This window comes from Gymnoscopelus braueri, assembly GCF_963280865.1.
Source record: "Gymnoscopelus braueri genome assembly, chromosome: 5".
Lineage (NCBI taxonomy): Eukaryota > Metazoa > Chordata > Actinopteri > Myctophiformes > Myctophidae > Gymnoscopelus > Gymnoscopelus braueri.
In genome coordinates, this window is record NC_137606.1 from 42907111 (window position 1) to 42921634 (window position 14524).

The following is a 14524-nucleotide window of genomic DNA, read 5'->3' on the forward strand; positions in this document are numbered from 1 at the left end:
AATTAGTTAGAAATGGCACCCTTTTCACATTGGCCTATTATAGCGCCACGAGGAGGCCACAATAACCTACCTGACCTGGCGGAGACCTCTAGTTTTATATATATTATAGGTTATTAGGTACAGAATGGATGTGCTGGTGAATGGTGGAGACGTGGTAAATGCTGGAGAGTTGGGTGTGGTGGTGAATGATGCAATGATTGGCAGATTGAATGCAGGCAGCGTTTCAGATTGCCAGAGCCAGCTTCTGCCAGTGGGGAATTGATCCCCACCCCTGATTGGTTGGCTCTTCTCACACCCTGGCCGCTGGTTGGCTGTGGCTCTGGGTCCAACTATTCAAAAGACTCAGTTTACTTTGACAGTTCGGAGGGTCGGCAGCTGAACAGCAACAGACTCAATTCCTCTCATCCTCCAGCCAAACTTTGTAACCTTTAGCAAACTTTGTAACCTTTATTTTGTTTGAGTTTGCTTATGTGCCTTCGTTAAACATTTATCTCTAGTAACCATTGATCTCAGTTAATAGTTTGTTTTGGTTAAGTTGTTCCCAGTTACTTTGTTTACTTCAGTTATCATTGTTTGCATTGTTTGATTTAATCCTTGCAAATATTATTCATTCATTCGTGTAGGGGTGTTTGGTGATTTTTGTTTGGGCTCATCCCATACCCTCCTAAAGTAGGGTTAGTATTTGTTTTTGTTTTGGTCACAGGTTTATGATAAGGTTTTCTTTTCATTAGTTAGGTGTATAAATAATTATATGCCCCCTTTTGTGCCCATATTGAGCTGACTGATTGGTTTGCGCCTGATGCCATGACGACACATTGAGGTTAGACAACCCACTCCATATTTGGGCATACAGTAGCTGCATTGGAAACTTCTTATAGTTATGCCTGAGTCATATAGTGACATGAGCGTGATGACATGGTCCGCCGGAAAGATTACTGTATATAAAAGGAACAGGAGAATCTCTGATAAGAAAGTCCACAGTCCGCAGTCCATAAGAGCATTGGTTTGAGTAGATAAATTGGATCCCTGTAATTTTCATTCCTTTGTCTCTCACTTCACCTGAACATTGTTAAATACCCTGACTCGACCTTCCTGACGTCATTGCTGCGACACCTATTGATCTAAACACATTCTTCCATACAAGGACGGAGGCGAGCCGTCAACTCTGGATCCGATAAGAATCATCATATCCAAGATGCTGGCCAATATTTCTAAAGTTCTGAGAGTGGGTGCTCAAGGGAATGGCACTGCAGCGGTCATATCAGCACGTACATATGCTGAGTTCACCTCTAAAGCTACCTTTGACATAAAGAAATTTGACGTCCACACATTTGAAGATGATGTCCACACATTTGAAGAAGCCCCGCCTGTCCAGGCGGTCCTGACCCGTGTGGAGGGTCTGCAATACTACAAGACCATGCAGACCATTAGGCGCATGGAGCTGAAGTCTGACCAGCTCTATAAGCAAAAGTTAATCAGGGGCTTTTGTCACTTGTACGATGGCCAAGAAGCATGTGCAGTTGGTATTGAGGCAGGAATTAACCCAACAGACCACCTGATAACGGCATACCGTGCCCACGGCTACGCCTTCACCAGGGGTGGGACAGTGAGAGAAATCATGGCCGAGCTCACTGGTCGAAGAGGAGGAATTGCCAAGGGCAAGGGAGGCTCTATGCACATGTACTGTAAAAACTTTTATGGAGGAAATGGTATTGTGGGAGCTCAGGTTCCTGTGGGAGCTGGTGTAGCCCTTGCTTGCAAATATCAGGGAAGCAACGAGATCTGCGTCTGTCTCTATGGGGATGGTGCAGCCAACCAGGGTCAAATCTTTGAGGCCTACAACATGGCATCTCTTTGGAAGTTGCCTGTCATCTTTGTCTGTGAGAACAACCAGTATGGCATGGGTACCTCTGCAGAGCGAGCTGCCGCCAGCACTGACTACTACAAGAGGGCTCACTACATTCCTGGTCTCCGGGTAGATGGAATGGATGTGCTTGGTGTCAGGGAAGCCACGAAATTTGCAGCTGATCATTGTCGATCTGGGAAGGGTCCTGTCGTCATGGAACTGAAGACCTACCGTTACCATGGACACAGTATGAGTGATCCTGGTGTCAGTTACCGTACACGTGATGAGATCCAGGCGGTACGCAGCAAGAGTGACCCCATCTCCATGCTTAAGGACCGCATGCTGAGCAATAATATGACCACCATGGAGGAACTTAAGGGGATTGATGCAGAGGTGAAGGAAGAAATTGAAGAAGCAGCGCTGTTTGCCACTACAGATCCAGAGCCTCCTCTGGAGGACTTGTGCAACCACATATTTTGCAATGATCAGCCCTTAGAAGTGAGAGGCACAAACCCTTGGACCAAGCTGAAATCTGTTAGCTAAAGTTTGTCCCTCTCATCTCTCACATACCTCTTTCTAGTGTTCACTTAAATGATCACTTTCAGCTATGGCCCTACCCCTAATCTACAGTATTCAAACAGATCTGTTGTTGTATGATAGCATACTGTAAGCTATCAGTTAAGCACCCTCACTCACCTGTTGGATTCACTGTTTATTATTGAATTAGAAATTGTAACATAAAGAGGTCAAATTCAAAACTGTGTGTACGCTATGAGTCAAAATATGATGTATGTATTGTATTGTACAAGAGAGAAGAAAGTACAGCATGAAACCATTTTGGATGAATACCTGTAATTCATTGGAAGAGTTTTATCTATTCAAAAAGGTAAACGCTAAAAGTTTTAAATAAAAAAGAATGGAAAAAAATAAATAATAATAATAATAGGCTAATAATACAATGTGATTTCTGTAACTCTGGCCCCAGACAATCTATGTATCTATTTGATAGACTGATGCATAATTTACTGTTTTGACAGTGAAACAAGCAACATATTTAAAATATTTAAAACATTTGTGGAAATGTGCTTATGTGCAATCTCTGATTGATTGATTGATTGATTGATTGATTGATTGACTGACGTAGCAACACCAGCCTACTCCTTCCGTTCTGCCCTACTAGACAATTCCATGTCTACTCAAAAGGCCTGTCCTGGAATGGTACTCTGACCACAAACCTTCTCTCCCCAATCTACAATCTTCTTCAAGCTGGTGAAGAAGGCTGGCTCAGAACTGGGTGAGGGGCCGGACTCACTGGAGTCTGTTGTGGAGAGATGCACACAGAATAAGATGCGGAAAGGGGGAAAAAAATGAAATTGTCAATGTGAGATGATTTTATGTTGTTCTTCTGGGGAAGGAACCTTGACCGGAAAGCTTCAAAGCACCCAAGACCAAATGAGTCAATGCATAATGCACCTCAAGTCTGGAGGTCAGCAGGTCAAAAAGATGTGGGAGTTTGAAGGCCTTGGTCCACTGGAGCAGATGGTTCCCAACTAGTGAGTTCCCAGGGGGGTCCCCAGATGACAGTCAAGTGACAATTTAAGGATTTGTATTAACCTTTAACCTTTTTAATACCTAAACATTTTTATACAAATAGATAAAAAGACCAGTGCTGCATCAAAAGTAATCAACAAACTATACAATAAAAATGGTCAAACATTGGCCAAATTGTCAAACAATAAGAAAGAGGCACATTTTTTGAAAATAGCTGATCTACAAGCTTGCAGATCAGCTATGTTCACAATATTTATCTGTGGAACCGAGTCAAACTAAATGTAATGCCTCAACTCCTACAATTCCAAGTGCTTGCAGGTGGGGGGTCCCCAGTTCAAATATCATTATTTTCGGGGGTCGCGGCCTGAAAAGGTTGGGAACCACTGCATTGGAGGATCTAAAGACTCTCATTGCTGCCTCTACATAGTTATTTGTGTTATTTCCACGTGTTGTTATGTCCTTCCTGAAACTGAGAGACCAACACTTCCAGACTGTAAAAGGTTCTCCAAGTGGGTCATTGAGGTATAATATTCTTGAAATATGATTATATATTATGCAACAGTGGGGTATAAATTCAATTCAATTTCAATTCAAACTTTATTCCAGACACTCAGGGGGTCCATATTGCATACAGATAAGACATACAATATAAGAAAGTAAAAATATAAAAATAGATAAAAACACATCATACAAACAAGAACATACTATTAATAACTCAGAAACAAAAATGATTAATATGTATAATGCTTTTTTTGTGAAACTATACTAAATGACAGTAATACCGTTAATAATGTATTTAGACCTAGGCCTATATATAATTTATGTTCCAAACTTGTAAGCTCAACAACCCCTGTGCTGTTAAACCGGGTGTATACGTAGTCGTACGACACGGTCGTACTCTGAAAATAGTTGATCTGCAAGCTTATAGATCATTTATTTTCCGTGTGCGCAACACCGTCGTACAATGACGTTACACAGCACTAGCTTCAACACTGGATTGGCTAAGGCTTGGTTACAGTTGCTCCATCATTGGCATTTCATTGGCATAGCTCAGTGGTTCTCAGAGTGGGTTCCGGGGGCCCCCAGGGGTCCTTGAGGCAGTTCCGGGGGTCCCCAGCAAAATGTGTTAATTCTACATCAAAATTAGTTTAACCACTTTAACCCTATACACAGGCTATAAACAAAGCAGCAGGGTTGCTTCTGGATATATTTGGTGCAGCACTCGTCTCTGTCTGTCTCTGCCTTGCTATCATCTCTGAGAAAAAAGATTGGATGGTGCCTGCCCTCTTCCAGCAAAATAAATGTATTTCAAGAACTCTTTCAACAGTTGTAGACCCTTAAATATAATGGCCTCATCTTCACTTTGAGTGACAACCAGCCCTAGGTGCATCTGCACAGTAGTGTGTAAAGCAGTAGAAACTAGAAAAAGTGCTCCTCGGAGCACAGGTCTCCGCCAGGTTAGGTAGGTTATTGTGGGCCAGTAATGTTTGGAATTTGCCAATCAGGAGGGAATATCAAAAATCGGACGGATCCGTCGTGATCACTTGACGAAAGAGATAATGTGTACCGATTGGCGTGATGTTTGGAAATAAATTGTGGGAGTAATTAAAAAACAAAATGTTTTGCGAAAATCGGCCTCCTGGTGCCGCTATAATAAGGCAATATTAACTTGTTCAGTGCCACTGGACGTCTAAGACGTCCGTTTTAACATAATCCCTGAGTGCCACTGGACGTCTAAGACGTTTTTTTTTTTTTGGAAAAAAATGTTCTGCTCCATTCACTCTTTGTTTAAAGGGATTGTAGGCGATTCAGAGATAAACAATGAAAAAAACTCCTGCAGTTCGTTTCCCCGACCACCAGGGGGTGTCGCAGGGAGGACTTCCATAGAGTTAATGAGGCTTCTAAACGGGCCATGCCGAATATGGGTTGCTTTATTCGGATACAATTCAAGGAACTGCCCACCCCTGCCGGTTCTCAGAATTTTTATTTTTAAATAGGCTCTTTCATGACAAATTGACCACATATATGAAGTTAAACAGCTAAATTCTATCCAAACGCTATCTGAAAAGTAAATTATGTGCCTCCAAAACGAAGTTTGAGAGCGTTTTCAAACCGAAAGTAAAAAGTTCACACGGGCACGGACGCGCACGGATGCGCACATGCGTGCGTGAATTTACGCACCGGATACCCGGATGTGTAACCTAAATAGTAGGGAAAATACGGATTTCAGAAAGAGGAGTGTTTTTCAATGCAGGAAAACACCCCAGCATCATTATATAGTGGCTGATAGAGGGGGAAAAATGCAAAATATATATATAGAGGTATTTTTCAAATTTAGGCTTAATGTTGCCTACTATACCTTTAACTTCTTACTGAAAAAGGCTGTATCTCGGCTCCTAAGCACTTTTTTTTTACAATGAATTTTGGCTGTGGCACTCAGAGCCAAACTGCCATAAATAAGCCGGGCACTTAAAAGGGTGGCATTTGTTCCTCAACGTAGTGCAAATGTGCGTGCAAAGTGTCACCGCAATCGGACGTTGCGCTCATGATTTGCGGCATTTTGTTCACAAGCCACTCCTGCAAACTTTAGATCCGTCTTGATCACATGACTATATATCATGTGCACCTATTTGCGTGAAATTTCGATAAAATCTGAAGGAGTAATATAACTTTTTTTTTTCATAAGTCAGCCTTCTGGTGGCGCTATAAAAGGTAGATGTGAAAAATTCAGGGCGAAGGTTTTTTCTTGGTCTCTAGGGAGTGCGCATACAAAGTTTTACACAGATCGGTGCAGTTATAGGTAAAAACGAGTCGGCCTGTTATAGAGCACCGCAGTCTGACATCACTGCCACTAGAGGGCGCTGTTCCGCTGGTTTGTGGCTTTATTTTTTGTCTTGAAATCTCCATTGGAGAATCTTACCGATTGTATTAGGGGTGGCTCTGCATCGTTTATGATATTCATTCATATTTGATACAGCCTGTTTCTTGTGAAAATTGAATTTATTCTGCCTTAAAAGTCTTCCGGTAAATGTGTACATTAAATGTGTACATTTCCCCCTTCAGTCGATGCTTCATATCCATATGAGTAAAATCGCCGGGGTGGTGTGTTTATCTTTCGAACACAGTTCTTATGAGGCGATCTAAGATTCCCCAATGGGTATTCAACACAAAAGGCTGAGGAACGAGGCTAAGTTGAAGTACATATTTGTCATGGCCAAGTTGGTTAGATCAATGATAAATTGGTTGGGCGTAATGGATGTGGCGTCACGATCCTGATAGAAGCCTCTCTTGGGGTAACATATGTTCAAGAGACCTCTCGAAAACAGAGAAAATCTGTCATGCATGCTAGCACAAACACACACACACACACACACACACACACACACACACACACACACACACACACACACACACACACACACACACACACACACACACACACAGTTGAGAACAAAATGTCTCCGGCATCATGTTTGTTGCAAACAGATTTTGTTAAAACACAGCAGAGCCAGCTAAACTTTGTAGTTCTTCTATTCTGTGTTATCGTCTTACCATGCTGTTATTTCCTTCAGATCACACTATCAGACAACAATTTACTCTTTCATATATTTATTCTGTGTGCATTATTAAAGCCAGCTATAATGTGATCATTAACATTTTAACCAATACACAAGAAAGGGAAGGGGGTGTCAGACATAGATCAAACAGAGATATTGAGAGAAATAATTATTTAGCTCTAAATGTCCTTGCACTCTGGGGTATTGTTATGACACGTGTATGACGTGTATGTGTGTGCGTGTGTGTGTGTGTGCGTGTACGCGTGCGTGTGTGCGTGTGCTTTCAGAGCTAGCGGTCAGTATGGCTTGAGGCCTTGCCCAAATATAGAATTATACTTCATAGATATGTCACAGACTGGTTACATGAAGTCCGAGATTAACATGACGCCACACCATTATTGTACCCTGACAAGTTTGAGAGCGTTTTCAAACCGAAAGTAAAAAGTTCACACGGGCACGGACGCGCACGGATGCGCACATGCGTGCGTGAATTTACGCACCGGATACCCGGATGTGTAACCTAAATAGTAGGGAAAATACGGATTTCAGAAAGAGGAGTGTTTTTCAATGCAGGAAAACACCCCAGCATCATTATATAGTGGCTGATAGAGGGGGAAAAATGCAAAATATATATATAGAGGTATTTTTCAAATTTAGGCTTAATGTTGCCTACTATACCTTTAACTTCTTACTGAAAAAGGCTGTATCTCGGCTCCTAAGCACTTTTTTTTTACAATGAATTTTGGCTGTGGCACTCAGAGCCAAACTGCCATAAATAAGCCGGGCACTTAAAAGGGTGGCATTTGTTCCTCAACGTAGTGCAAATGTGCGTGCAAAGTGTCACCGCAATCGGACGTTGCGCTCATGATTTGCGGCATTTTGTTCACAAGCCACTCCTGCAAACTTTAGATCCGTCTTGATCACATGACTATATATCATGTGCACCTATTTGCGTGAAATTTCGATAAAATCTGAAGGAGTAATATAACTTTTTTTTTTCATAAGTCAGCCTTCTGGTGGCGCTATAAAAGGTAGATGTGAAAAATTCAGGGCGAAGGTTTTTTCTTGGTCTCTAGGGAGTGCGCATACAAAGTTTTACACAGATCGGTGCAGTTATAGGTAAAAACGAGTCGGCCTGTTATAGAGCACCGCAGTCTGACATCACTGCCACTAGAGGGCGCTGTTCCGCTGGTTTGTGGCTTTATTTTTTGTCTTGAAATCTCCATTGGAGAATCTTACCGATTGTATTAGGGGTGGCTCTGCATCGTTTATGATATTCATTCATATTTGATACAGCCTGTTTCTTGTGAAAATTGAATTTATTCTGCCTTAAAAGTCTTCCGGTAAATGTGTACATTAAATGTGTACATTTCCCCCTTCAGTCGATGCTTCATATCCATATGAGTAAAATCGCCGGGGTGGTGTGTTTATCTTTCGAACACAGTTCTTATGAGGCGATCTAAGATTCCCCAATGGGTATTCAACACAAAAGGCTGAGGAACGAGGCTAAGTTGAAGTACATATTTGTCATGGCCAAGTTGGTTAGATCAATGATAAATTGGTTGGGCGTAATGGATGTGGCGTCACGATCCTGATAGAAGCCTCTCTTGGGGTAACATATGTTCAAGAGACCTCTCGAAAACAGAGAAAATCTGTCATGCATGCTAGCACAAACACACACACACACACACACACACACACACACACACACACACACACACACACACACACACACACACACACACACACACAGTTGAGAACAAAATGTCTCCGGCATCATGTTTGTTGCAAACAGATTTTGTTAAAACACAGCAGAGCCAGCTAAACTTTGTAGTTCTTCTATTCTGTGTTATCGTCTTACCATGCTGTTATTTCCTTCAGATCACACTATCAGACAACAATTTACTCTTTCATATATTTATTCTGTGTGCATTATTAAAGCCAGCTATAATGTGATCATTAACATTTTAACCAATACACAAGAAAGGGAAGGGGGTGTCAGACATAGATCAAACAGAGATATTGAGAGAAATAATTATTTAGCTCTAAATGTCCTTGCACTCTGGGGTATTGTTATGACACGTGTATGACGTGTATGTGTGTGCGTGTGTGTGTGTGTGTGCGTGTACGCGTGCGTGTGTGCGTGTGCTTTCAGAGCTAGCGGTCAGTATGGCTTGAGGCCTTGCCCAAATATAGAATTATACTTCATAGATATGTCACAGACTGGTTACATGAAGTCCGAGATTAACATGACGCCACACCATTATTGTACCCTGACAAGTTCAGCTTTTCTGATCTGCAAACATATCCAAAAATGTCAAATTAAATATTTAATCATAGACAATTAAATATTATGTTGAGTATGTCATTTCAGTTTTCTCTCTGCAATTCTGCCTTTCGTGATTCTCCCCCTCCTGAACATCTTTTGTCCCAACTCCATAAAAAGCTTTCTGGAGCATAAACACTGGCTAACATCCACTCCACATTGTCAAGTCAGTAGCCAGTGCGAGCCAGCTCATTTGTATGGGCTGTGCTCTACATTGGTTTATATTGTTTACCAATATAAACATGCACCAGGTGCATGTCTTTGTATTTATAATTTTTTTTATATTTTTGATTGTACATAGTGGAGATAGACAGGAAATAGGGAGAGAGAAAGACGGGGAGGGACACACGGAAAAGGTCATCGGGATCGGGATTCGAACCCGCAACGCATTAGAGCCTATATGTGGTATAAGCTTGGACCGCTAGGCGCCCCAGATGCATGTCTTTTAACATTGTTTTGTGGTTCTTTGCATGTTTTTATTTTTGCCTTTTCTTGAGCCAGTTCCGTCCAGCACCATTAGCAGAATGTTCAGTCCTGGTTTTGGACGTCTGAGTTTCGGTCTGCAGTTCACACAGGAAGTTGAACTTGGACAGGAAAAGCTGCCAAACTACATACCAACCAAAAAGTATGAAGAGTAACACACACATAATTGTGGCCTGAATGACCAGCACTGTGAGCATAATACTTTGCCACATCTTAGCTGAGCCCTTAAAAGCAAAAATAGCATGAGATGTGGACTAACTATTATAAGCACCGTTACAGATTTTCCAGGCTTTTAAGCCTGCATGCTATCCACTGGCACAAGGCTTTGCAACAATGTCATCAGGATGTCAGGTCAGAACACTATTATTGATCCGGGCCGAGGAACACAGAGTCCAAGGATTCCATTTCCCCACTCTAACAAGTAGTCCTATGCACTGTTACTGCTTCTTAGGGTTTGTGTTCGAAAGTTTTCTTGTCATGATGTACTATATATTAGGATTGGGGAAATAGATGTCCATATTTGCCATGACGTAAGTGTCGATATTAATTTGGAGGACGCAGATGTCCGTATTTGGATAAATACCAACATTTAGACAATGCAGTGGAGGACATATGACATCAACACCAATCAAGTTTTGTTTTTGTTTTGCTGTCAGCAGTGCCAGATGGGGAGCTTAAACAGAAGACACATATAGCCTATGTTTAAAAAACATCTGCCTCACTTCTAAAGATTTATGGCACCTCCAAGGAAAAGAGCTCTGCCTAAACCACTCCCAGAAGGCTTTCTACTCACTGACACAGAAAAGAAGAGATGGAGGCTGGGAAAGGTCATTGGTCAAGGAGGCTTTGGGTTGATCTATTTGGCCTCACAGGATGTGGACACACCTGTTGCAGCTGACAGCGATTTTGTCATAAAAGTTGAGTACCACGAAAATGGGCCCCTATTCTCAGAGCTCAAGTTCTACCAGAGGGCAGCCAAGCAAGAGAGCATGCAGAAATGGATGAGAAGCAGGAAGCTGGACTTTCTGGGGATTCCAGCCTACTGGGGATCGGGGCTGGCAGATCACAATGGAACCAGGTACCGCTTCATGGTAATGGACCGCCTGGGCAGCGACCTGCAGAAGGCCAGCCAACACACTGGAGGTCGGCTGAAGAAGGCGACAGTGCTCCAGCTCGGCCGAGGACTGGTGGACATGCTGGAGTACATCCATGACAATGAGTATGTCCACGCCGACATCAAAGCTGCCAATCTGATGTTGGGTCACAGAGACCCTAACAAGGTGTACCTAGCAGACTATGGCCTGTCCTACAGGTACTGTCCTGATGGAGTGCATAAAGAATACAAGGAGAACCCAAAGAAGGGCCATAATGGAACCATCGAATACACCAGCCTGGACGCACACAATGGAGTTGCTCCATCCAGGCGTGGGGACCTCCAAATTCTAGGCTTCTGTCTTCTTCATTGGCTGTGTGGAACACTTCCTTGGGGTGCAGTTCTCAAGAACCCAACACAGGTCCAGGAGGCCAAGGTCATGCTGATGGATAACCTGCCAGGCTCAGTCCAGCAGCTGTCTCTAAGTCGAACCAGTACAGATGAATTGGCCAATTTCCTACTGTATGTCAGATCTCTGGGGTACCAGGAACGCCCTGACTACCACAGGCTTAGGGACTTGTTGGCTAGCGGTGCCAAGGGAAGAATTGACTTGTCTAGGCCACACAAAGGGCAGACACAGGGGTCCACCTCTGATGAGGTGCTGGAGCCTCCAGTCAAGGGCAGAATGGCAGGACGAGAACGGTTGTCTTCTAAACCCAAGGCTGTGGCCATGGAGATGGATGGTGAAGATGGTGTGCATTGGAGTCGACCCATCACCAGGCCTCCGTCAAAACAGACGGCTGATAAAGCCACGGCCCCGGTCAGAAAATCAGCCAGATCAAAGCCAATGCCTGTACAGGTTGAAGATTATTTTGATAGTGAAGATGTTTGGGAAGGGGAGGTAAGACCCAACCCTACTGGTGCATGTTATATCCGCAGGGCACCGGTCGGCCCCAGACCCCAGGCTAAACTAACATTTAGTCAATTATGCTTGGTCATCTCAATATTGTTTTTATTAGGCAAGATACTAAGTTTTCTTATTTTAAATATATAACTGCTTTTTACTCATGCATTTTTTTTTTAAAGGAGTAGTTCACCCAAAACATTTACTTTCCATCAATTAGACACCCCATGAAGCTAATTTGATGACCGGGTCATCGGTCAATAGGAGGCTAAATGGAGACCTACCGGAGACTCCACCGGTCATCAAAGAAGACTGATGCGACCCAAAAGCACATTGAGAAGCGATCACAGAAACAATGGGAGAAGAAATGCATTAAATGTTAAGCAAGAAGAGGACCCACTGAACCTTGGAAGCCTGGTATACACAGAGGGAATCACAACGGTCTCCATTCATTATGCACTTAATTGTGACAGGCAAGGTGCCAACTTGCTACCTCCTTTGGTCATGTGTGGGCATGTAGGAAGTGGCTGGAAAGAAGGGAAACTTGTAACCCGGTGTTGTCTATACTGAGGCAGTCAATTTTCAATTAACTTGGACCACTGCCTGATGAACATCGCCCACGGGAGCTCACAAATACATTGTATGTATGTATTATATGTATAAGGGTACAACATAATATGCATTCAATATTTTAATAACTATTACAAAATTGGTTAATTAGGGGCCCATTTCATATGAAAATTATAATAATTAAATGACCGTTAAAATATGGTTTCTGTGGTTACTTTATTGTTGATACGAGTACTCTTTATTTGGGCAAGACTGACTTGGAGCTCCATATTTCGGTACCTTCATATTTGGACATGGCATGACATCAAAGTGACATAGTGATGCAAGCTTAACACAACTGTGCTTAACACTGGACCACCACAGCTAAGCAAACCTGGCAACACACAATTGCAATGTCTGGCCGAGTTCTTGTCGGAGTTAAACGCGTCATCGACTATGCAGTCAAGATTCGCGTGAAGGCAGACAACAGTGGTGTGGTGACCGATGGCGTGAAGCACTCGATGAACCCCTTCTGTGAGATTGCAGTGGAAGAAGCGGTCAAGCTCAAGGAGAAGAAGCTGATAAAGGAGGTGGTAGCAGTCAGTTGCGGGCCGCAACAAGTACTGGAGACCATCCGTACTGCCCTTGCCATGGGGGCGGATCGCGGTATCCACGTGGAGGTGTCAGCGAAAGAATGCAATACAATCGGACCCCTGCAGGTCTCCAAGATCTTGGCGGCTCTGGCCAAGAAGGAGGAGGCTCAACTCGTGATCCTTGGCAAACAGGCCATTGATGATGACTGCAACCAGACAGGTCAGATGACAGCTGCCTTGCTGGGTTGGCCTCAAGGCACCTTTGCATCTGAGGTGATGTTGGAGGGAGAAATAGTGAAAGTGGTGAGAGAAATCGATGGTGGTCAGGAGACCATTATGATCAACACACCTGCAGTGGTGACTGCAGACCTTCGACTCAATACACCCAGATACGCCACTCTGCCCAATATCATGAAAGCCAAAAAGAAGAAGATATCTAACGTGAAGCCGGCAGACCTGGGCGTTGACCTGGTGTCACGGTGGATGAGCCTCCCCAGAGAAAGGCCGGCTTGAAGGTTGAGACGGTAGAGGAACTGGTGGGAAAACTCAAGGAGGCAGGGAGGATATAAGGGATCATACCTAATTTATGCTGTGTTGCATGACGGTGTCGCAGACCGAAATGAGCACATCTTTAAGCTGTTACCACCACGACGTGTTGTAACTTGTACAGTAGATCGGCTAATTTTGACGTGCAACACTTTCGTATGACAAAGTATAAATTGGGCTTTAAGTGCCACATTCTCAAACAATATGGGCCACCCACATTTCAATGAAAGAAACTAAATTCTATCACATCTTTCTGATGCTACTTTCTCCATGTTATTCTAAAATTAGATTTCAGTATTTAGCAGACACTATTTTAAACTTACAAATAATAATGAGCACAAATATTTGCTAAAAGATAACAAAGATAACTAGTAGAAATCAAACATGCATCGATCCATTAAAAAATACTTAGCATACCTACAAGTGAACAGCACCTAGCATCTAAATTACGAGACAACTAGCATACCCTTCCAGTGGTGTAAAGTAACGAAGTACATTTAGTACTGTACTCAAGTGCACTTTTCAGGAATTTCTACTTCATGGCATATTTCCAATTTTCAATACTTTTATTTCTACTCCACTACATTTCTCCATTTCAGAGGCAAATATTGTACTTTTACTCCACTACACTTATTTGAAAACTTGAGTTTCTAGTTACTTTGTAGATTTTGATTATCATTACAAAACATACATTAACCACTTCAGCCCTACGTATACTTTGGCTATTTTGTCAGCTATTTTGTCAGTCTAGCTAACTTTGACTCAGACAAACACAACATCTGTTCTGGTATTCCACAGGGCTCAATTCTGGGTCCCTTATTGTTCTCCCTGTATATACTACCGCTGGGAGAACTCATCGCCGATCACGGAGTGAACTTCCATTTCTATGCTGATGATACCCAGCTGTATCTTTCAGTAGCTCCAGACGACCCCTGCGCTCTAGACCCATTGTTGACCTGTCTGTCCAGTATAAAATGCTGGATGAGTGAGAACTTTCTTAAGCTAAATGAGGATAAAACAGAAGTTCTCATAATTGGCTCCAGTGAGCAGAGAGAATCAATAACAAGTAGACTTGG

The 14524-nt window shown here is 42.8% G+C and overlaps 3 protein-coding genes across 3 annotated transcripts; all 3 read left to right on the forward strand.

The window, feature by feature from the left end:
• Positions 1 to 1195: 1195 nt before the first annotated feature.
• Positions 1196 to 2389, forward strand: LOC308085016 (pyruvate dehydrogenase E1 component subunit alpha, mitochondrial-like; the record flags this gene model as incomplete). Its single annotated transcript, XM_080428033.1, has 1 exon — positions 1196 to 2389. One exon carries the CDS (start codon positions 1196 to 1198, stop codon positions 2387 to 2389), a length of 1194 nt encoding a protein of 397 aa, XP_080284159.1.
• Positions 2390 to 10497: 8108 nt separating this feature from the next.
• LOC308085913 (serine/threonine-protein kinase VRK2-like) lies at positions 10498 to 12310 on the forward strand (the record flags this gene model as incomplete). Its single annotated transcript, XM_080429229.1, has 2 exons — positions 10498 to 11676; positions 12281 to 12310. The coding sequence occupies 2 exons, from the start codon at positions 10498 to 10500 to the stop codon at positions 12308 to 12310; spliced, it is 1209 nt and encodes a 402-aa protein (XP_080285355.1).
• Positions 12311 to 12722: 412 nt separating this feature from the next.
• LOC308085531 (electron transfer flavoprotein subunit beta-like) lies at positions 12723 to 13471 on the forward strand (the record flags this gene model as incomplete). Its single annotated transcript, XM_080428726.1, is given in 2 exon segments — positions 12723 to 13379; positions 13382 to 13471. Coding segments are annotated over 2 exon segments (747 nt in total).
• Between the last annotated feature and the right edge of the window lie 1053 nt (positions 13472 to 14524).